The 24,834-nt window shown below is 48.0% G+C and overlaps 1 protein-coding gene across 2 annotated transcripts in view; it reads left to right on the forward strand.

The window, feature by feature from the left end:
* Window positions 1–24,424, forward strand: part of si:dkey-7k24.5 (somatomedin-B and thrombospondin type-1 domain-containing protein) — a 37,748-nt gene extending 13,324 nt beyond the window's left edge. Inside the window, exons 4-5 of one of the 2 annotated variants that reach the window (XM_038803259.1) lie at window positions 11,437–11,613; window positions 23,731–24,424. In XM_038803259.1, coding sequence (XP_038659187.1) covers window positions 11,437–11,613; window positions 23,731–23,851 — 298 coding nt within the window. In that variant the 3' untranslated portion in view covers window positions 23,852–24,424. The remainder of the gene's footprint in view (window positions 1–11,436; window positions 11,614–23,730) is intronic. The other variant, XM_038803260.1, reaches the window with a different exon arrangement.
* The last annotated feature ends 410 nt before the right edge of the window (window positions 24,425–24,834 follow it).

Below are 24,834 nucleotides of genomic sequence, written 5' to 3' on the forward strand. Positions count from 1 at the left end.
AGAAAACGTATTTGTTTTGAACAAGGAGTATATAAACCACAATTTATGGAAAAATTATCAAGATATCAACAATTAAGGCTACGTTAAGCACTAAAGTGACAAGATAAACTCAGTGACCATGCTTTTTCTGTAGGGGCTGTGCTATATGTAGGTTGGAAAATTAGCTCTATCTTTGACACAAGCCCCCTGTTGAGGATGTAGTAACACTGAAATTACCCTAATATTTCTAAAGGAGAGACAGATAATTTGATTTAATAACCCCAGAGCAGAGTTTGCTACAAATTAGAAGAAAAATGAAAATGCGGAAGTTAAATTTTGCATTGCTGTAGAAGCAGCATCTTTTAGATTCAGAAAGTTCCTTTATGGCTAAGTAGCAGCACATCATCGGAGCTTAATCAGCAGTTGTTCCCGACTGATCTAAAAGCACAACCATGAAGAAGAGGTACCATGGAGACCTTAAATGTAAATTCTGTGAAATGGATATAATGATGTTTTGTAGCATTTATGCGATGTGCCTTATGTAAATTGTCATCTGATTATAGTTGTTTTTAAATATGATTCTCCAAATTCTCCAAACTTCACCATTTATATCCGAACAGAATTAGGCCATTTTAAAAGAAGCATTCTACTTAGGGAATTAGAGTTGTGTTAGACAAATGACTAAATATTGAAACAAATTTCATTTTGCAAAGCCACTGTTGCAGTAAACTGAATGCTAATCAGGAAATGTTATCAGGGCCACAGAGTGGAAGCAGAAGTAAAATATTATTAAAGTTTGGAATGTGAAAGTAGATTGATACATTCATCTCAAGGAGTTGTGCTTAAAAAGAACATGTAAATGATGGGGCTGCAGCATTGTAGCCTAATTCTTTGAACTCCAATCCCTTTGTCTGAAGCTAATAACTCTATTTACCCTTGCCCAAGACAATCAGCTTCCATATGTTTGTTGAAGATCCTCAGCTCTACTTTGCTACCACTTCATTTAATTTCATGCTCATCTTTGTACTGTCCAATATCAAGTTATGGATGAATTGCAACTTGCTTCAGTTGAATGCGGTCATCATTCAGGAAAATCATTACAAGCTCCATTCCCTATCTCCATTCTTGGCATCTCTATTAGGTTGACAGACCATATATAACGTTGACCTGTTTGATCTTGTGGTGACCCTTATTCTGCTTTGTAATATCAATCTCTGTGTCCTTTTCATCAAGACAGCATATTTCCAAATTCACAGCATTGCTTGTCGCCACTTAATTCTTCCAATACTTAAAGTTTTACCTATAATTTTGTCACCTCCAGATTTGATCATTCCAATGCTTTCCTCACTGGTCTTCTTTTGACCACTATCTATAAATTCCACCTTGTCAGAAACAGTTACCCATACATCATCCTACATTGTGCCTTGCCATCACGTTTTTGCTGACATGCCATGTCTGCATGTCTCTCCATTGCTAATGCAGTAAAATTAGTACATCATTCTCATCCCCAAATCCCTCCAATGGTTTGCTGCACACCATCTCTACAACCCTCTCCAGACTTGCTTCCCTTCAGGCAGGCTTTTGTTCTCTAATACTCACTCTTGCCCCTCCTTCCTCCTTCTCTCTTGATTTCAGCATTCCTTGGAATATCATCTCAAACACATCTTTTCATCCATATATTCATCCTAACCACTTTCCGCTCGTACCGTATGTCATTTAGTCTCACCGAAATTGCAAATTACCTATAGCTGAATTGGACATCTGAATTCTCCCTCGGTGTACCTGAACAGGCACCGGAGTGTGTTGAAGATAATCTTCTGCAGCAATACGTTTCCAGTCCATTGAGAGGGTAGGCACTATTTGATCTGGTTCTGGGAAATGAGTTGTCCCAAGTGTATCAGATATCAGTGGGCGAGCATTTAGGGGACAGTAAGCATTGTGTCATAATGTTTAGTTTGGCCATGAAAAAGAACAAGGAGCAATCCAGAGCAGAGATAATTAATTGGGGAAAAGCCAACTTCCATGGGATGAGAATGTATCTTGGATTGAGTGAGTTGGAATCAAGTGTTAGCAGAGACGGTGGCTGGTCAATGGGCTACCTTCAAAGAGATAGCATTGCAGGCCAGGCCAAGGTATATTCTCTTGAAAGGGAAAGATAGGGCAAATAAAGCTAGATTTATTTGTGTTTATAGTTTTTAGATTTCTTCAATCGGAATTTAAGTTCAATCTTAAGTTAATTGGGGATTTAAATGTTTTGATTATTTAACCGACAGCTTCACAGGAGTTCCCCTCTCAACTGCAAACCAGCCCAAGTGATTTGAAGCTTTTCATCTGACATATCAGCAGAAACAACCTCTATTGAGTACAATTAACAGTTGAGGGCAATTGACCAGCGATGCTTCTCTGAAAGGGTTGCCTAGAGGCACAGCTGACTGATGAGGTACTTCTGAAGCTGTATAAGGCTCTGATCAGACCCCATTTGGAGTATGGTGAGCAGTTTTGGGCCCCGTATCTAAGGAAGGATGTGCTGGCCTTGGAAAGGGTCCAGAGGAGGTTCACAAGAATGATCCCTGGAATGAAGAGTTTGTTGTTATCCCTGGATAACGAGAGAGATGCAGGTGAAGATGAAAAAGAAGAAGAACACATACGACAGATGTCAGGTAGAAAATACAATGGGGAATCAGGCTGAATATAGACCGACCAAAGTCGGACCTGGTACGGGGAGGCCCGTACCAGCCTCCCCGGACAGGCACCGGAATGTGGCGACTAGGGGCTTTTCACAGTAACTTCATTGAAGTCTACTCGTGACAATAAGCGATTTTCATTTCATTTCATTTTCATTTTCAAGTGAAAACACTAATAAGAAAAGCAAGGAGGGAGACAGAAAAGAGACTAGACGACAACATTAAAATGAATCCTAAGGTCTTCTTTCTGCATGTAAATAATAATAACAGAGAAGGTTGATAAGGTCAATGTTTTTGATGTGGTTGATATGATCATAGTTGATGTTATAACTGGGTGGGAAGATCCGAAAATGGAACCCTGGCTCAAAAGACTGTAGCATTTACTTTGCTTTTAAAGTGTTGAGGAACAGAGTCAAATGACTGCTAATTAGTTTTAACAACAAGAAAAAACAATTATTAAATATGAAATGTTGGATTATGATACAGTTTACTCCTCCTAAGTTTTCAAATTTACACGGATTTTAAGATTAACACTGGTTACAAAATATATCTGAAACTACAAGTCTCAAAAGCACACAGTCCCTTTAAACACACAGACTGGCTGTGGTCAAATATACTCTCCACTTTGAACCCAAATGACTGTCTTTGGATTTCTCCTCAAAATCCCCTAGATGATTGTTACATGACGGTTCCACAGTCCACTCCCAAAAAACATCTTGTTCCACCCGAATGCTTTCCATCAGTAATTCGCATTTGAAAATCCAGTCTAGGTTTTCCAAATTACTGTTTCAGACAAAGCTTCCACTCCACTTTTAACAATCAATCCAGTATCCAGGTTTAAAAAAAAATAATTTTTATTCAAATTTTCACAAAATATCAATAACAAAATACAAAAAAGTGAAGAAACAACCCCTCCCCCCCCCCATATATACAAAAAAGAAATAAACTAGCACGCATCATCAACATTGAACAAATATACACGCCCCTTCAAAACAAGGCGAAGAGACGAACTAACCCCCCCCCCCCCCCCCCCCCCCCCCGCCAACCCGGGTTGCTGCTGCTGCTGGCCTTTTTCTACCGCTCTGCCAGGAAATCTAGGAATGGTTGCCACCTCCTGAAGAACCCCTGCACTGATCCCCTTAGGGCAAATTTCACCCTCTCCAATTTAATAAACCCCGCTATATTGGTGATCCAGGACTCCACGCTTGGGGGCCTCGCATCCTTCCACTGAAGAAGAATCCTCCGCCGGGCTACCAGTGACGCAAAGGCCAGAATACCGGCCTCTTTCACCTCCTGCACTCCCGGCTCCTCTGCAACCCCAAATATTGCGAGCCCCCAGCCCGGCCTAACCCTGGATCCCACCCCCTCGACACCGTCCTCGCTACGCCCTTCCAAAAGTCATCCAATGCTGGGCATGCCCAGAATATATGGGTATGATTTGCTGGGCTCCCTGAGCATCTAACACACCAGCCCTCACTCCCAAAAAACCAGCTCATCCTTGTCCCAGTCATGTGTGCCCTATGCAGCACCTTAAACTGTATGAGGCTGAGCCTCTCGCAAGAAGAGGAGGATTTCACCCTTCCTAGGGCATCCGCCCACGTCCCCTCCTCAATCTCCTCACCCAGCTCTTCCTCCCACTTACCCTTCAGCTCCCCCACCGAGGCCTCCTCCTCCTCCTGCATCACTTGGTACATTGCCGAGATCCTCCCCACTCCAACCCACACCCCCGAGAGCACCCTATCCTGGACCCCGCGCGGCGGCAACAGTGGGAACTGCCGCCTGACAAACGCCCTTACCTGCATGTACCTGAGGGTGTTCCCCGGGGGGAGTGCCCGAACTTCTCCTCCAACCCACCCAGGCTCGCGAACTTCCCCTCCACAAACAGGTCCCCCATCCTCCTTACCTGCCCTGTGCCAACTCAGGAACCCACCGTCTATTCTCTCCGGGACAAACCGGTGGTTCCGCCGTACTGGGGACCACACCGAGGCCCCAACTTCTCCCCTGTATCGTCTCCAATGCCCCCAAATTTTGAGGGTAGCTGCGACCACCAGGCTCGTGGTATACCTCATTGGAGGAAGCGGCAGTGGCACCGTCACCAGGGCCTCCAGGCTCGTGCCCACACAGGATGCCATCTCCAGCCACTTCCATGCTGCCCCCTCCCCCTCCATCACCCACTTGCGCACCATCGCCACGTTGGCGGCCCAGTAATACCCACAGAGGTTGGGCAGCGTCAGCCTCCCCCCCATCCCTACTTCGCTCCAGGAACACCCTCTTCACCCTCGGGGTCCCCTGCGCCCACACAAACCCCGTAATGCTCCTATTAACCCGCCTGAAGAAGGCCTTCGGGATAAGGATGGGGAGGCACTGGACCAGGAACAGACATTTTGGGAGCACCGTCATCTTGACTGACTGCACCCTACCCGCCAAGGACAGCGGCAGCGCGTCCCACCTCTTAAACTCCTCCTCCATTTGCTCCACCAGCCTCGTAAAGTTAAGCCTATGCAAGGCCCCCCAGCTCCTAGCCACCTGGACCCCCAAGTATCTAAAACTCCTCTCCGCCTTTTTCAGCGGGAGCTCACCAATCCCCCTCTCCTGGTCCCCTGGGTGAACAACGAACAGCTCGCTCTTCCCCATGTTGAGCTTGTACCCTGAGAAATCCCCAAACTCCCTGAGAATCCTCATCACCTCCGGCATTCCCCCCACTGGGTTCGCCACTTACAACAACAAGCCATCCGCATAGAGCGACACTCGGTGCTCCTCCCCACCTCGCACCAGCCCCCTCCAGTTCCTCGACTCCTTCAACGCCATGGCCAGGGGTTCAATCATCAGCGCAAAGAGCAGGGGGGACAGGGGACACCCCTGCCTCATCCCTCGGTGTAGCCGAAAATACTCCGACCTCCTCCTATTCATGGCCACACTCGCCACCAGGGCCTCATATAGCAACCTCACCCACCTGACGAACCCCTCCCCAAACCCGAACCTTTTCAGCACCTCCCACAAGTACCCCCATTCCACCCTATCAAAGGCCTTCTCCGCTTACATCGCCGCCACTATCTCCGCCTCCCCTTCTACCGCCGGCATCATTATGACATCCAGGAGCCTCCGTACATTATTATTCAACTGCCTCCCTTTCATGAACCCCGTCTGATCCTTGTGAATAACCTGCGGCACACAGTCCTCTATCCTCGTGGCTAAAATCTTCGCCAACAACTTGGCGACTACATTTAAGAGTGACATCGGCCTGTATGAACCACACTGCAGGGGATCCTTGTCCCGCTTCAGGATCAAGGAAATCAGCGCCCGAGACATCGTCGGGGGCAAAGCCCCTCCTTCCCTTGCCTCGTTAAAGGTCCTAACCAACAGAGGGCGCAGCAGGTCTGCATACTTCTTATAGAATTCGACCGGGAACCCATCCGGCCCCGGTGCCTTCCCCGGCTGCATGCTCCCTATCCCTTTGACCAACTCCTCCAACCTAACCGGCGCCGCCAATCCCACCACCTGCTCCTCCTTCACCCTTGGGAATCTCAGCCGGTCCAGGAAGCGACCCATCCCTCCTTCCTCCAGTGGGGGCTTGGACCGACACAGTTCCTCGTAGAAGTCCCTGAAAACCCCATTGATGCCTACCCCACTTCGCACCACGTTCCGTCCCCTATCCTTAACTCCCCCGATCTCCCTGGCTGCATCTCGCTTCTGAAGCTGGTGCGCCAGCATCTGGCTCGCCTTTTCCCCATATTCATACACCGCCCCCTGTGCCTTCCTCCACTGCGCCTCCGCCTTCCTGGTAGTCAACAGGTCGAACTCGACCTGGAGGCTGTGCCGCTCCCTAAGCAGTCCCTCCTCCGGAACCTCCGCGTACCTCCTGTCCACCCTCACCATCTCCCCCACCAACCTCTCCCTCTCTCTCTGCTCTTTCCTCTCCCTGTGGGCCCGAATGGAGATCAACTCTCCCCTAACAACCGCCTTCAGCGCCTCCCAGACTGTCCCCACTCAGACCTCCCCATTGTCATTGGCCTCCAGGTACCTCTCAATACATCCTCGGACCCGCCCGCTCACCTCCTCGCCCACCAGCAACCCCACCTCTAAGCGCCAAAGCAGGCGCTGGTCCCTCTCTTCCCCCAGCTATAGGTCTACCCAATGCGGAGCATGATCGGAAATGGCTATCGCCGAGTACTCAGTATCTTCCACTCTCGTAATCATCGCCCTACTCATAACAAAGAAATCAATCCGGCAATAGGCCTTATGAACGTGGGAGAAGAATGAAAATTCCCTGGCCCCCGGCCTCGCAAAGCTCCATGGGTCAACCCCTCCCATCTGGTCCATAAACCCCCTCAGCACCTTAGCCGCCGCCGGCCTCCTACCCGTCGTGGATCTGGATCGATCCAGTGCCGGATCCAGCACCATGTTAAAATCCCCCCCCCCCCCCCCCCCCCCCCCCCCCCCGATTACTTTGCATCCAGCCCCGAATGAAATACCTGGCGTACCCACCCCTTCCTCAATCCTGCCTGATCTGCCACCTTAAGGTGCGTCTCCTGAAGCATAACCACATCCGCCTTCAGCCCCTTCAGGTGCGCAAACACGCGGGCCCGTTTGACCGGCCCATTCAGTCCCCTTACATTCCAGGTTATCAGCCGGATCAGGGGACTACCCGCCCCCTTCCCCCGCCAACTAGCCATAACCCCTCCTCGGCCAGCCACGTGCCCGCGCCCCCCGCTCGGCCCGTTCCCCACGGCGGCAGACCCCCGTCCTGACCTCCTCTACCTGCTCCAGCTCCCTCTTGGCCATTTCAGCAGCAACCCGGTTTCCCCCCACCCCGCCGGCCCCCCTCCCCCAGCTAGGAGCCCCCCTAGCTGCATTGCCCCCCCCCCCCATTGCACTCCCGTAAATCAGCCGACTCCTGCTGACCCCGGCCACTCCCGCCACTCCTTCGACCCCTCCCAGTGTGGGGCTTCCCCTCCCACCCTTTACCCACCAGCAGGCTCTCAGTATCCAGGTTTTACACTCCACCCTTCAGGATTTCTTTGTCTTGACTGCTGTACAAACTGTTCACAATTGCTTTAACTCTTGATTGCCAGACTCTAATGGCATCATATTTTTGATTTACCTACTTAGGTAGAGCGACTTTTCACAAATTCATTCACGACTTTTTGTAGTTTTCTGCGGTCTTGGGTAGAGCAGGCTCTGCCCAAGACAGCAGGAAACTACAAAAGGTTGTGAATGTAGCCCAGTCCATCATGTGAACCAGCCTCCCATCCATTGACTCAATCTATAATTCCCGCTGCCTCAGAAAGGCAGACAGCATAATTAAGGATCCCACGCACCCCGGACATACACTCTTCCACCTCCTTCCGTCAGGAAAAAGATACCAAAGTTTGAGATTACGCACCAACCGACTCAAGAACAGCTTCTTTCCTACTGTCATCAGACTTTTGAATGGACCTAAAAGTTGATCTTTTCTCTACACCTTGCTATAACTGTAACATTATATTCTGCAGTCTCTCCTTCCTTCCTTATGTACGGTATGCATTGTTTGTACAGCATACAAGAAACAATACTTTTCACTGTATACTAATACATGTGACAATAATAAATCAAATCAAATCAATTACCTCTGAAGTCTGATTTTCCGTTTTAATTATGGTTACTGAAAATGTTTCTTTAACGCAGAACACGTTGTTTGCTTTTACCTTGAATTCTCCTGAACAATAGCTTGGTCTTTGTTTTCTTAATTCAGTCTTCTTCAGACATTCTTTCTGTCCCAATTCCCAGAGGAAGCCCACGCAGACACAGGGAGAATGTGCAGACTCCGCACAGACAGTGACCCAAGCCGGGAATCGAACCTGGGACCCTGGCGCTGTGAACCAACAGTGCTAACTACTCTGTAACCGTGCTGCCCGATCACAAAGAGTGATAGAGCAGTTACTAAAGCACATAGTTTCTTAAGGGGCGGTTTTGCGCCCGCGTTTGCCATCAGAGCCAGGAAACAAGATTCTTGCCGGCAAGATTTCATTTTTTCGATTTTTCTCGCGCCTCACAGGTGACGTAATGGTGTTCCCGCTTTTTCTCATTTAAATACATTTAATGAATCTGGATATTATTTAAGGGCATAGCCATCATGTGAGCCGCCCCTCACTGAATACTCAAAACTCGCGCAGCTTTATGAAGACGGGATCCCACCGGGGGGGGGGGGGGGGGGGGGGGGGGGTTGGGGGGGGGGGCAGGGTAATTATGGTCTCCAGGGGAGAGGGACATGCCTGGCACAAGTTGGCACTACCAGATTGGTACTGCCAGTTTGGCACTACCCGGTTGGAATTGTCAACCAGACAGTACCAATGCCAGCCTGAGCCAACCTGGCAGTGCCGGCCTGTGTCAAACTGTGCTGGGAGCAGTGCCAGGGTCGGGCCCCCTGAGGAGCCCAACTTGTGGGGGGTATTCTCGTTATGTGTGGTGGGGTGGGAGGGAGAGCATCGTGGTCTTTGAAGGGAGCAACTTGGTAGTGAGGGGGAGGACCTCACAGAAAGGGGGGCGGACCTCTCTTGAGGGGGAGGGATAGGGCCTGGCAATGAGGGGGGACCTGGCACTGAGGAGGCACCTGGCAATACTGCCTCGATGGTTGTTGGGGGACGGGCGGGAGGGCCTCCATAATTGTGCAGTTAGGGGGTGGGGGGGGGGTGGGAGAATCCCTGATAATTGTGCCGTGGGTTTGGAAAGCCCACCGTAAATGTGCCGGGGGGGGGGGGCACATAATTGTGTAGTTGTGGGTTGGGCCCTTTGATATCTTCATGGTGGGTGGGCAGAGGTAACTGGTGGGAGTTTAACCTTTGTTCTGATTGGGACGCCCTTTATAGATGGTGCCCTGATCCGTATGGCAGCACGGTAGCATGGTGGTTAGCATAAATGCTTCACAGCTCCAGGGTCCCAGGTTCAGTTCCCGGCTGGGTCACTGTCTGTGCGGAGTCTGCACGTCCTCCCCGTGTGTGCGTGGGTTTCCTCCGGGTGCTCCAGTTTCCTCCCACAGTCCAAAGATGTGCGGGTTAGGTGGCCCTTAGTGTCCGAAAAAAATAAGGTTAATTTGGGGGGGGTTACTGGTATAGGGTGGATACGTTGGCTTCAGTAGGGTGATCATTGCTCGGCACAACATAGAGGGCCGAAGGGCCTGTTCTGTGCTGTACTGTTCTATGTTCTATGGAACTGGCCTTGCTTCTTCTATCAGGCCTCGCCCGCCAGACTGACATTATAAACCAATGTTTTTCTGTCAGAGTTGCTCAAGAATCTATGTCCGCAGTGCATTAACCTGGTCTCTGGATTACTAGTCCAATGACATTACCACTATGTCAATGTCTCCTCCCCATTACTTATACTTCAGGATGCTCTGATTAACTTTAAAATTCACAGCTGAAGTAAATTTGCAATACTGGGTTAAGTGGAAGCTGAACGGGAGTCATACTGAGGAGTCTACCATTGCCTTTCTGAGCTACATCTAAATCTAACTGACCTCTAAGAAATCACCTTCATTATCCCGTGATCTCTGTATATTTAACATATATTTTTAAAAAAGCATCAAATTTTCCCATTGATAAATTACAATAATTTTGTGCATGAATCTCTTTTTCGACTGGGACCATTATATAAAAGTTTTGCAGCTGGCCTGTATGTGCTGCAACTAGCTGTGTGCACAAAATGGTTTGCGGAAAAAAAGAAAGCCGGCCTTTTAATGCTTGATTCATCTGACCTGGTCGGTCTAAATTTCTGCATTTTCCTCATTGGATCATGTTCCCACAATGAGTATGATGGGTACTTGAGCTGTGATCTGGGGGAGTGGTGGTGTTGTGGTACTGTCACTGGGCTAGTAATCCAAAGGCCCAGAGTCATGCTCTAGGGTCTTGGGTTCGAATCCCACCACAGCAGATGGTGAAATGTGAATTCGATAAAAATCTGGACTTAATAATCTGATGATGACCATGAAACCATTGCCGATTGTTGTGAATGAAAGCCCATCTGGTTCACTAATGTCCTTCAGGGAAGTAAATCTGCCTTCCTTACCCGGTCTGGCCTATATGTAACACCAAACCCACACAGCAATGTAGTTGGCTCTTAACTGCCCCCCACTGAAATGGCCGAGCATGCCACTCAGTTCAAGGGCAGTTAGGGACGGGCAACAAATGCTGACCCAGCCAGTGACATCCGCATCCCAAGAACAAATTTTTAAAAACCTGTGACCAATAAACTAGCTCATGAAGCAAGGAATCCTTTATTCATGGAGAGTGCCACTCCATTTATCATCGCACCTTCGGCATTGAGGAGGGAGATTACTGTATTAACCACATCTTCTATCTTTGCAAACTTACAAGTGATGTTAACCACAACTCCATCTTAGCAGCTAGCCAGCACCTCAAAACTAAAAACTAGCCAAGAATGCAATGGAGATTAGCTTGTATTGTTGATCATTGTAACAGCTATTTCAGAGGATGATTAATATTTCATAGAATTCTAGAAGTAGGCTAATTCTTCAGTTGGAACTGTGGATTCCACCTAATTCAATTTAGTTCCCCTTTCCCTGTAACTCTTTTATATTCATCCTTTTCAAGTACGGAATTCATTATTTAATTGTTTCAGTCTGTACCTTATTAGCAACGAGGTAAAGCTTTCCATGTACTCGTGCGAAAATATTTCTTCTAACGTCCACTTTTATTTGAGTTTAAAAAGAAATACACTGATCTTTATATTTAATGTGCTTTCCCAAATATTATTTTTCCCTTTTTCTCTTCCTTCGTAGGTATTGTGTAGAGTTTAAAGTGCAGTCATTGACTCCAAATTGCATGGTAGAGAACCGTCCTCACACTAGGTGGATGCAATATCTTCGAGAAGGATTCACTGTTTGTGTAGAATGCCAGCCTCCTGCCCTGAACTCGAAGTTCCAGCGATGTTACGGTGATGGCATAGAAGCTGAAAGGCAAGAAATTATGCTTTTTTCCCCCCCCAAATTTTTTTTAACAAAGTTTGTTTCTTGCATGGTGTTTATGTTTTTGTAATAAGGCTAAAATGTAAATATATTCCAGTCTGTCGTTATTTATTCTTAGCCTAAAACATCAGGGAGCTAAACACAAATTAAGATTTCGAGCATGGAGGTAACCTTGAATATGTGCGATAATGTAAAATGAATGATATAGATTCAGTTGTCTGGCATAAAGGATGGCCAAATCCTGCCCTTTGACCCCCACTAGTTTTGTAGGGTAACGGCTCTAGCCATGATAGACTATCATTTACATCATAGCAAACTCCTCGCTGTTACTGTTCTTCTTTGTTGTAGGGTGTTGGATACCATTTGTTGGTATTTAATGAAGTCTTCGTAGTTTTAAGCAGGCCTGCCTGCCTGGCTCTGTCCCATTTTGAAAAAAATTACCTGCCTTTGAGGGTGCTTCAACTTGGAACCCACATCTTTGTTCCACAGCCTCAGTGGTGACCCACACCTATTGGTGGTTGGGACTGCCGAGCTACCATTCTGGTTGGATTGGCAACTCTGAGAGGCAGACCTCTGTGCTCAATTAAATAATGGCCCGGCAGTAACCTCTTAATTGGTCGCCTTTGATAAAACCCCCTCTGTGGGCCCACCACCCACCCATGTGGGCTTGGGACTTGCTTTGCGTCCCAGCGGCAGAACAACATAACTTTTAGAAAAATCTTGGCTGTGATCTGTTGCATTAGATTACAGTCTGAGGGAGGGGTCAGGGCGGCAAAGGTGAAAGTTTGACTTTTCCACCAGTTGCCATTCCAGATTACTAGTATATTCCCGCGTACAGTGGTGACCACATTTCACAAGTACTTCATTGACTACTTTTGTGACATCTGGTAAATGTGAAAGGTGTGATGCAAAAGGTGTGATATAAATTTGTGTCTTTTTTTAAACCACTCTTTGAACATGGCAACTGTAGGTGTTCATTGCAAATCCAATAGTTATTCCAGGTTTGTGTGTTTGAACACATACTAAATTAAGTTCCTGCATTTCACCAATATTACCAGGTAAATTATTTGTATGTTTTTTTAAGAACCCCACTGATGTTAAATACGAGGGCATTTCCAAAAGGGTAACTTGGAACACCTATTCTTAGTGGTGTATATTTTCAATTTGGCATAATGTGAGATAAGATATGCAAACCAAGGAGGAACAGTCAAGTCTTATTGTGATCAATTAATAAAGAATATTTGTTAACTTAAAATAAAAAACACAACAAGAAAGACTATTAAACACTACAGCAGTACACATAACTACAATAATGGCAAGACATACACAGTATCTCACAAAGTTCCCAGCTACCTATTTTCTTGAACTCTGAGAAACACCCCTTTTCTCAAACAATACCCATATTATATAAGTCAATGAGCTAAATCTAGCAGATAGATATAACCCACAGGTAATTTTCCAGGTTTGAGAAAGCTGTCTTCACTTCAGTGAAGAAATAGTCTTCTCTGTTAGAGTTTTGTTTTAAACAGCAGCCTTTTGGCAACAAATTGTTTTTTGGAGAGCCAGCTTTCTGCAGCTGGGTGGGGCTATGATGGTAGCTGCTTCTCTCCCTTCTTCTCTAGTTATCTAGTTTTGGAGATATCATTTTTTCCCTGTGCTGTTACCCACCCTGTGGACCAGGTTTTAACATAGTGGTGCATATTATTCCCTTATCTCTCCACTTTGAAGTCACCTCTTCTCAGCACCATAGCTTCCCCTTACACACTTATGTAAACACTACTTCGCACTACTTCAGACAGCAGTACTTATCAGTTTCCATTTCCCTTTTGCTTATTTTATCACAATTTCATTTGGCCCATCAAGCATATACCGACCCTCTGAAAGAGCACCCTACATAGACCTACTCCCCTGCCTATCCCTGTAAACCCATAACCCCACCTAACCTTTGGACACTAAGGGACAATTTAGCATGGCTAATCTACTTAACCCGCACACCTTTGGACTGTGGGACGAAACCGGAACATCTGGAAGAGACCCACGCAGACACAGGGAGAAAGTGCAAACTCCACATAGTCACCCAAGGTTGGAATTGAACCCAGGTCCCTGGCGCTGTGAGGCAGCAGTGCTAAATACATCTCATTTTTAAATTTTGATTTCCCTCAATTTTTTTGAAAAAATATTTTAAATTGGATTTTTAACATTTTATATCAAAGGTTACAGAGTAAGACAAAACCAACACCTGTATCAACACAAATTACAACAACGGTAGTTTTGAATATCATACATAGAGAATGTATCTTACAGGGTGCGTTTATTAAGTCCAAAAGCTGGTTGAGAAAGATACAAAAGAAACAATTGATAGAAAGAGTGGCAGCTGATTGTCAGCTGGACCATACAAGTGCCCGAGGTATGCCCCCCGGGTCAGGTGGACCTCTGAGAGGGAGCTTTTATCTTGTTATGGGCGGGGTGTAGGATTCCTGTTTGGCAGCCTCCTTTCTGGTGGTCTGCCAATACCACTGTGCGGCCTTGCTCCCCATCTTGGTTGCCTCCTGGCACTGGGCTGTGTGTGTATGTGTATGTGTGAGGGGGGGGGGGGGGGGGGGGGAGGGGAGAGGAGGGGGGTGCCCACTGGGTGCGTTCGCCACTGTGGTTGTTTTTGCCCATTTCTCTTTGCCCCATCTGGTTCCTTCCGTGTACTTGCCCTATGTTTCCTGTGGTGTCTCCCCCCCCCCCCCCCCCCCCCCCCCCCCCCCCCCCCCACTCTCCTATCCTCCCCACTCCCTTCCTGCTCTCCCATCTCTCTTTCCCCATCCTTGTTTCATGTTCTGCTCTGGTGTCTCACCCCCCCCCCCCCCACCCCCCTCCCAACCCCAGCCCTCCTGTCTAACCCGCTCTGCCCTCCTGCTCTCCCCTCCTTCCTGCCCCCCCCCTTCCTTTTCCTCTCCTTGATTCGCGCTCTGCTCTGGTGTCTTCCTGCCCCCCCTTCCCGTTCCCTACTTTATTGGTTGCTGGTTACAAACAGGTCTTGGAACAAGTTGGTGAATAGCCTCCACGTCTTGAGGAAGCCTTCCTCCAATCCTCTAATGGCGTATTGTTTCTCTAGCTTGAGAAATTCGAAATTCCGCCAGGTGGGGCAGCCAGCCTGCAGCCTTGGGTGATGCTGCCCATCACCAGCTGAGTAGGCATCTCTGGCGGGCTATCAGGGTGGCAAAGTCCTGGGTGTCTGCCCATTTCCCCACGAAGAGCTCTGGCTGCTCTTCATTTTGGAAGGTCGAATTTGAATGCTGAATACTGGGTTAAAGACAGGATTGTTGGAAGTGTGCAGGAATAGAGTGATCTTGGGGTCCATGTACATAGATCCCTCAAAGTTGCCACCCAGGTTGATAGGGTTGTTAAGAAGGCTTATGGTGTATTCGCTTTCATTAACAGGCGGATTGAGTTGAAGAGCAGCGAGGTTTTGCTGAAACTTTAGAGAACCCTAGTTGGACCACACTTGGAATATTGTGTCCAGTTCTGGTTGCCGCATTAGAGGAATGATGTAGATGCTTTGGAGAGGGTACAGAGGAGATTTAGCAGGATGCTGCCTGGACTGAAGGACATGTCTTACGAAGAAAGGTTGAGGGAGCTAGGGCTTTCTCACTGGAGCGAAGAAGACAGAGAGGTGACTTGATAGAGGAGTACAAGGTGATGAGAGGCATGGATAGAGTGGATAGCCGAGGCTGTCACGAGGGGACATAATTTTAAGGTGATTGAAGGAAGGTATAGGGGAGATGTCAGAGGTAGATTCTTTACACAGAGAGTGGTGGGTGTGTGGATTGCACTGCCAGCAGAGATGATAGAGTCAGAGTCATTCGGGACATTTAAGCGACTCTTAGACAGGCACATAGACAGCAGTAAATTGAAGGCATGTAGGTTAGGTTGATCTAAGATTAGGATAAATGGTTGGCACACCATTGTGGGCTGAAGGGCCTGTACTGTGCTGTACTGTTCTATGTTCTATACCCCAAAGACCGCTATGAGTGGGCAAGGGTTCCACCCTTACCCCTACCACCTTGAATATGGCCTTGAAGAAGGACATCCAATACCCGATAAGTCTGGGGCAAGATCAGAACATGAGGTGTGGTTTGCTGGGCCTCCTGGCACCGTTCACACTTGTCTCCCACCTCTGGGAAGAACCCATTCATTCTTGTCCTTGTTGGGTGTGCCCTGTGCACCACCTTTAGTTGCGTTAGGCTCAGCCCTGCGCATGTGGAGGTGAAGTTTGCCCTGTGCAGTGCTTCGCTCCAGAGTCCCCCTCTGACCTCTCTGTCTAGCTCTTCCTCCCATTTCTCCCTTGTCTCATCCAGGGGTACGCCTACCTCCTCCAGTGGTTGTCTCTACATCTCCGCACAGTTCCCGTTTCCTAGTTTACCTGCAGTCAGTAGTCTGTCTGATAGTGAGTGTCCTGACATCTATGGGAATATCGTCGTCTCGTTGGGGAAGAAGATTTTGATTTGATTGTATCTTACTTTGTTCCCTTTCGGGAGCTGAAACTTGTCTGTGAGTGCCTCTTGGGCCGCTACCCTGCCTTCCACGTACATTCCTCCCACTGTCAGAATCCCTTTGTCCTGTATCCACCTTTTGAAGGAGGAGTCCATTGTCGTGGGGGTGAACTTGTGATTTTTGAAGATGGGGGCCATAGTGGACATCTCGGTCAGACCGAAGTGGTGTTGCAGTTGGTTCCAAGTTCTCAGTGTGGCTACAACCACTGGGGGGTAGGTGTGCAGTCATGGCCAGAGGGATGTTCCCATGCAGGAACTCTCCTCCATTCTGCACATTCAGCTTGCCCAATGGTAGTGCTGAAGGTTCTGGAGGGCCAGGCCTCCCATGTTCCTCTTTCTTCGTGTGACCTTCTTCCTAATCCTCCTCCCCCGACCCCCGCACACACACAAAAGCCATGGTCAGTTTGTCAATTGTGGTGAAAAAGGTCTTGGGGATAAAGATCGGGAGGGATCTGAGCAGGAAAAGGAACTTGGGCAGTACGTTCATCTTTTTAAAAAAATATTTTTATTCTCCTCCTTTTTCACATTTTCTGGGCAGTACGTTCATCTTGATTGTCTGCACTCTCCCCGCCAGGGAGAGCGGGAGTGTGCCCCACCTCTGCAGGTACATTTTTGCCTCCTCCACGAGACTCATCATGTTCCATTTGTGGATCCGTGTCAGGTCGTGGGCTATTTGGGTCCCTAGGTATCGGAATTTAGTCTGGGCCAGCTTGAACGGCAGCCTCCCCAGCTTTGCTCCCTTCCCCTGCGGAGTCACGAAGAAGATTTTGCTCTTGCTCAGGTTAAGATTGTAACCTGAGAAGGCTTTGAACTCCCTTCGGAATTCTATTATACCTTCCATGCTGGCCAGGGGGTTCGAGATGTAGAGGAGCAGGTCGTCCACATAGAGTGAGCCTCTATGCTCGTTGTTCTCCTCTTTGAATGCCTCTCCACCCCGTTCGCTGTTCTCAGAGCGACTGCCAGTGGCTCAATTGCAAAGGAAAACAGTAGCAGGGATAAAGGGCAGCCATGCCTTGTGCCCTTGTGCAGCTGGAAGTACCCAGAGCTGGTGGTGTTTGCCCGTACACTCACAATGGGAGCACTGTACAGCAGTTTCACCCATGAGGTGAACCCTGGCCGAAACCCTAACCGCTCCAGTACCGCTATGAGCTACTTCAATTCGACCCTGTCGAAGGCCTTTTCTGTGTCTGGGGAGATGATTACCTCTGATGTTCTCTCCCCGGATGGGGTCATGATCACGTTCAGCTGGTGCCTGATATTCGCTGTTAATTGTCTACCCTTGACAAAGCCCGTCTGATCTTCCGCGATTACCTCTGGCACGCAGCTCTCCAATCATCTCACCAGGGCCTTTATCAGGATCTAGGCGTCAGTGTTTAGAAGTGAGATGAGTCTGTATGACCCGCTCGTTTGAGTCTTTGTCCTTTTAAGGGATCAATGATTCGAGATTTGAGCCAACGTTGGTGACAGGGTTCCCCTCGATGGCGAGTCAATGAACATCTCCCACAGGTATGGAGCCAGTGCTAGCACAAACTATTTTGTAGAAGTCTGCCAGGAATCCGTCTGGCCCCGGTGCCTTCCCCGCCTGCATGGAGTTAATATTCTCCAGTGATATGACTTCCCCGCTTCTAATGGTGCTTCCAGGCTCCTTTTCGTTTCCTCCCCCATGAACGGCATGTCCAATCCATTGAGGAACCGCTTAATCTGATCGCACGTGTACTGCTCTCGGTAGAAAGTCGCGAAGGTTTCATTAATCTCGTCCAGCGCTGCGACTAGTTTCGCCTTCCTGTCATTTACATGCGCTTGGCCTTCCTGTCATTTACATGCGCTATCTCCTTTGTGGCTGTCTGCTTTCTCAGCTGGTGAGCCAACAGGCTGCTGGCCTTGTCTCCATGCTCATAGAATGTCCACCCTGTCTGGCGGAAGCTGGTTCACTGCTTTGCCGGTGGAGAGCAGGTCAAACTCCATTTGCAGCTTTCTCCCCTCCACCAGTAGTTCCACAGTCCGGGCTGTGGAGTATCCCCGATCCACGTCCAGTATGGATCCGACCAACAATTGCCTATCTGCCCTCTCTTTCCTATCTTTGAGCATCCTGTATGCAATAATCTTCCCCCTTATCACCGCCTTCAGTGCCTCCCAGAATGGGGAGGGTGAGACCTCCCCATTCTGGTTGCAGGTTACATATCCATCGATGGTTGTGCTATCCTCTCACAGAATGCCTTATCAGTGAGGAGGGCATTGGGCCTGGCTCTTCAACCTCACGGCCACGTGGTGTGGGGTGTGGTCGGAGATTACTATTGCGGAGTATTCCGTTTCTACCGCTCCTCAAAGCATCTGAGAGAAGAAGGAGAATGACTTCTCCTTTGGGTGTATGAATTCCCATGGGTTCATCTGCTCCATGAAGGCGTACAGCTCTCTCACCATGGCTTACTGTTTTCCTGATTTCGGGTTTATCCATGGATCCTGTACGCAGTTGACGTTTCCCACCTAATGAGTCAGTGGGAGTCTATGTTGGGGATTTCTGCCATGATTTCCTCTATAAAGTCAGTGTCGTCCTGATTGGGGGCATATATGTTCACCAGCATCAGCGGTTTCCCCTTCCAGGACACTGCTCACCATGAAATATTGTCCCCCCCGGGTTCTTAACCATCTTTGCTGTGGTGAATGCTGTCCTCTTAATGAGCAGTGTGGCCACCCCTCCTCGCCCTCGTCCCATAGCACGCCTGGTATGTCTGTTCTACCCAGCTCTCAGCTCTTTCTTACCCTCAGTCGGTCCTCAAGTGTGTCTCTTGGAGCAAGATTACGTTGGCCCTCAGGCTTTTCACATGGACAAATACTTGAAATCTTTTCACTGGGCCGCTAAGTCCCCTGACATTTCAGGTGACTATCCTGATGGGGGCTTCTGTCAGCCTCCCCCACTCCCCCGTGGGGTCAGCCATATTCACCATGTGGACGTGCCCCTGCACTCCGCGGTTTCCCTTTGTTTGGGGCCACCCAAGATGTCCTTTTTCAATATCCTTGTTCCCGATGTCGCCATGTGCGACCTGTTGCAACTAGCGTTCTATCCTCTTCCCCCCCACCCTCCACACACTCCTTTCCCTAATTTCACCCCCCCTCCCCCCCAATTTTTCCCTTCTTCCTGCTCTGGCGTCCACCCCCAGCTCCCTGTCGGGAGCTATGTCGTGGCCTGTGCACTGTGTCACTGGCACAATGGTGTGGCTGCTCCATTCTCTGTCCGCTGAGTTCCTCCCGCCCATCTCTGGCCCGTCTCCTGGAGCAATAGGTCAGAAGGTGAAAGCATTGAGGGAGAACTAGGGAATAGGGCCAGTCTGGCTCTGAGGAAGAGCAGACAGGGAGATGTTGCTGAAAACAGTGGGTCTGGTGGCCTGAAGTGCATATGTTTTAATGCAAGAAGTATTACGGGTAAGGCAGATGAACTTAGAGCTTGGATTAGTACTTGGAACTATGATGTTGTTGCCATTACAGAGACCTGGTTGAGGGAAGTACAGGATTGGCAGCTAAATGTTCCAGGATTTAGATGTTTCAGGCGGGATAGAGGGGGATGTAAAAGGGGTGGCGGAGTTGCGCTACTGGTTAGGGAGAATATCACAGCTGTACTACGGGAGGACACCTCAGAGGGCAGTGAGGCTATATGGGTAGAGATCAGGAATAAAAAGGGTGCAGTCACAATGTTGGGGGTTTACTACAGGCCTCCCAACAGCCAGCAGGAGATAGAGGAGCAGATGGGTAGACAGATTTTGAAAACTAGTAAAAACAACAGGGTTGTTGTGATGGGAGACTTCAACTTCCCCAATATTGACTGGGACTCACTTAGTGCTAGGGGCCTGGACGGGGCAGAGTTTGTAAGGAGCATCCAAGAGGGCTTCTTAAAACAATATGTAGACAGTCCAACTAGTGAAGGGGCTGTATTGGACCTGGTATTGGGGAATGAGCCCAGCCAGGTGGTAGTTTCAGTAGGGGAGCATTTCGGGAACAGTGACCACAATTCAGTAAGTTTTAAAGTGCTGGTGGACAAGGATAAGAGTGGTCCTCGGGTGAATGTGCTAAATTGGGGGAAGACTAATTCTAACAATATTAGGCGGGAACTGAAGAACCTAAATTGGGGGCGGATGTTTAACGGTAAATTAACATCTGATATGTGGGAGGCTTTCAAATGTCAGTTGAAAGAAATTCAGGACCGGCATGTTCCTGTGTGGAAGAAGGATAAATACGGCAAATTTCGGGAACCTTGGCTAACAAGAGATATTGTAGGCCTCGTCAAAAAGAAAAAGGAGGCATTTGTCAGGGCTAGAAGGCTGGGAACAGACGAAGCCTGTGTGGAATATAAGGAAAGTAGGAAGGAACTTAAGAAAGGAGTCAGGAGGGCTAGAAGAGGTCACGAAAAGTCATTGGCAAATAGGGTTAAGGAAAACCCCAAGGCTTTTTACACCTACGTAAAAAGCAAGAGGGTAGTCAGGAAAAGGGTTGGCACACTGAAGGACAGGCAAGGGAATCTATGTGTGGAGCCAGAGGAAATGGGCGAGGTACTAAATGAATACTTTGCATCAGTATTCACCAAAGAGAAGGAATTTGTGGATGTTGAGTCTGGAGAAGGGTGTGTCGATAGCCTGGATCACATTGAGATCCAAAAAGACGAGGTGTTGGGCGTCTTGAAAAATATTACGGTAGATAAGTCCCCAGGGCCTGATGGGATCTACCCCAGAATACTGAAGGAGGCTAGAGAGGAAATTGCTGAGGCCTTGACAGAAATCTTTGGATCCTCACTGTCGTCAGGTAATGTCCCGGAGGACTGGAGAATAGCCAATGTTGTTCCTTTGTTTAAGAAGGGTAGCAAGGATAATGCAGGGAACTGCAGGCCGGTAAGCCTTACGTCAATGGTAGGGAAAATACTGGAGAGAATTCTTCGAGACAGGATCTACTCCCATTTGGAAGCAAATGGACGTATTAGTGAGAGGCAGCATGGTTTTGTGAAGGGGAGGTCGTGTCTCCCTAACTTGATAGAGTTTTTCGAAGAGGTCACAAAGATGATTGATGCAGGTAGGGCAATGGATGTTGTCTCTATGGACTTCAGTAAGTCCATAGATCACTGAAAGATGATCACTGTACAGATCCACAGGTCACTGAAAGGGGCAACACAGGTGGAGAAGGTAGTCAAGAAGGTATATGGCATGCTTGCCTTCATTGGCCGGGGCATTGAATATAAAAATTGGCAAGTCATGTTGCAGCTGTTAGGCCACACTTGGAGTATAATGTTCAATTCTGGTCGCCACACTATCAGAAGGATGTGGAGGCTTTAGAGTGGTAGCAGAACAGATTTACTAGGATGTTGCCTGGAATGGAGGGCATTAGCTATGAGGAGTGGTTGAATAAACTCGGTTTGTTCTCACTGGAACGACGGAGGTTGAGGGGCGACCTGATAGAGGTCTACAAAATTATGAGGGACATAGACACAGTGGATAGTCAGAGGCTTTTCCCCAGGGTAGAGGGGTCAATTATTAGGGCGACTAGGTTTAAGGTGCGAGGGGCAAGGTTTAGAGGAGATGTATAAGACAAGTTTTTTTACACAGAGGGTAGTGGGTGCCTGGAACTCGCTGCCGGAAGAGGTGGTGGAAGCAGGGACGATAGTGACATTTAAGGGGCATCTTGACAAATACATGAATAGGATGGGAATAGAGGGATACGGACCCAGGAAGTGTAGAAGATTTTAGTTTAGACGGGCAGCATGGTCGGCACGGGCTTGGAGGGCCGAATGGCCTGTTCCTGTTCTGTACTTTTCTTTGTTCTTTGTTTTGTTTATTCTCCCCCACTCTGGTACCGTTCTGTCCTCTCCTCCTTCTTCCTGGGACTTACAGTCGTGCGAAAGCTAACTTCATCCCGCACACTTGTTCAGTAACGTCCTGTAGCTGATGTTTCCCCACCCCGTGCTTACGTACAAACCCCTTTGCTTCGCGTTGTGTGGTGAAATAATGTTCTTTATTCTGGTAGGTTACCCACAGTTTGGCTGGGTACGGCTTCTCAAACCATACCTTGCTTTTAAACAAGGCTGTTTTGGCTCATTTGGATTTGGCCTGGCACTTGGCCAGGTCGGCTCCAATGTCCTGATGCACTCGGATCTTATGCTCTTCCCATTTGCAAGACAGCGCGTGATTTGCCCAGTTCAGGATTTGTTCCTTGTCTTAGAATCGGTGGAGCTTGGCGATGATGGCCTGTGGTGCTTCTTCTGTTTTTGGCATAGGCCGGAGTGACCTGCGGGCTCTCTCTACTTCTGGGGGCGTGGGAAACTTTTGCCTCCAACCAGCTTTTCCAGTAATCGTGCCACCTACTCCGTGGGGTTACTGCCCTCGGTGCCCTACGGCCGATCCACAATTCTGGTGACGTGACCGGTTCTCTTCGTCCTCCACCTTCCCCTTGGCCACTCTTTGGGTCACCATCAGGTTTGCTACCTCTGCGTCCAATGAGGCGATCTGGTTGCCATTGAATGTCAAGGGGCGATGGTTAGATTCTCTCTTGTAGGAGATGGTCTTTGCCTGGCAATTGTGTGGCGTGAATGTTACTTGCCACTTGTCAGCCCAAACCTGGATATTGTCCAGTGAGGATGAGGTCAAGTATGTTTTTCCCTCTTGTTGGTTCCCTCACCACCTGCTGCAGTCCCAATCTAGCAGCTATGTCCTTTAGGACCCGGCCAGCTCGATCATGGTGGTACTACCGAGCCACTCTTGGTGATTGACATTGTAGTTCCTCCCCCTCAGTGCTTCCTCCAAGTGATGTTCAACATGGAGATGCACTAATTCATCAGCTGGTGGTGGATTGCGTGGTAATCAGTCGGAGGTTTCCATGCCCATGTTTAACCTGAAGCCATGAGACTTTGATGTTGAGGACTCCCAGGACACCTCCCTCTTTCCCGTGTACCTCTGTGCTGCCACCTCTGCTGGGTCTGTCTTGCTGGTGAGACAGGACATACCCAGGGTATGTGATCGTGGTGTCTGGGACATTGTCTGTAAAGTATGATTTTGTGACGATGTCAGGCTGTTGCTTGTGAGATAGCTCTCCCAGATGTAAGGAGGACTTTGGAGGGTCGACAGGGTTTGCCGTTGTTGTTTCCAGTGCCTCAGTCAATTCTGGGTTATTTGCCCGGGTTCATTCCTTTTTTGTGTTTTTTGACCCGGTTGAATACAACTGAGTGGCCACTTAAGTGTCAACCACATGTTAGGATGGCAGTTTCCTTCCCTAATGGGCATTGGTGAAGCAGATGTGTTTTTTCGACAATTGTTTCCTGGACATAGTTAGACTTTTAATTCCAGATGTTTTATTGAGTTTAAATTCCACATTCTGCCGTAGTGGGATTTGAACCCACGTCCCCAGATCATTACCCTGTGTCTCTGGATTACTAGTTCAGCAACAATACCACAGAGCCACTGCCTTCCCGTAGAGAATGAGACTGATAACTGGAGAAGGTGGTTCATTTGGGATAAAGTATCAAAATTAATTCTGCAGTTCAGAGAAATGGTTATTCATGTGGAATTGTTAAAGTATGTATGTGTCCCTCCAGCAGAAATCAGATCCTACAGTGGCACGCAATTGGGAATCCGCGCTGCAGAGGAACATGGAAATGGATTCGACAGATGGAATCATGTTCTTGTCCTTCAGTCCACAGTTTTTTGTTCATTTGAAGCCAACTCGTCCCATCCAAGGAACACACCCATTCATTAATACTTGCGAAAAACTTGTAATACGGACACCAGTCTTCTGGAATCTAATTCAGATCATGACAAAATAGACATGTTGTCAAAGTTTTTTGTCTTGAACTCATCAGGACAAATTCACAAGACTATCAATTGTAAGGGGAACAACAATTTACACTGCATGAGAAGAGAGTGCTGATTGATTGGCAAGTGGTCTGTCTCTACCAATCGGGGACCACTTGCCAACCAATCGGTGCTCTCTTCTCACTCAGTAAATTTTGTTGTTCCCTCCACAATTGGTTATCTTGCGAATCTGTCCTGAAAAGTGCACAACAGAGCTTTGACGACATGTTTTTTTTCCAGCAATATTCAAGTTCTGTACTGCCAAACGGCTAATTGAAACTGTGTTAAGATTAAATAGGAGATAAATTCTAAAGTTTGTGGAATATTGTGTGCACATAAACACATTGCAGGAAGGGTAAGATGAAGTGTCTGAAAAATGTCTTTCTGTAAACCGTTTTATTTTCCAGCATTTTCAATAAATCATATCCCATCACTATGTGAGAGAATAAAATAGTCATTAACCTTTTGTGAAAAATAATAAATCAAACGAGAGAGGCAGCTTCTAAGCTGAATTTCTCTAAGGCCATTTAAGACTTTTCAAAGTACAAATATCAAGCCAAATGTTATGGAATTAGTTCAACGATTAGTTACAGGAGTTGCCTTGTTAGTCAGAAAGCTTTAGTTATTGATGAGTCAGTGTTTGACTTCCTTTTTAAAAAAATATTTTTATTCCAATAAGATTTCAATAATACAAAAATAACCCCAACACAACCCATCCCAACCAATTTTATACCAAAACTACCCCCCCCCCCCCCTCACCACGCCCCCCCCCCCACCCCTCTGCAACACCTCCAGGTCCCCTCTTCCCACAAAGAAAGCCCTAATAGACTGACCAACACCCTCCCAAC

Source organism: Scyliorhinus canicula, chromosome 7, assembly GCF_902713615.1.
Source record: "Scyliorhinus canicula chromosome 7, sScyCan1.1, whole genome shotgun sequence".
NCBI classification, from domain to species: domain Eukaryota; kingdom Metazoa; phylum Chordata; class Chondrichthyes; order Carcharhiniformes; family Scyliorhinidae; genus Scyliorhinus; species Scyliorhinus canicula.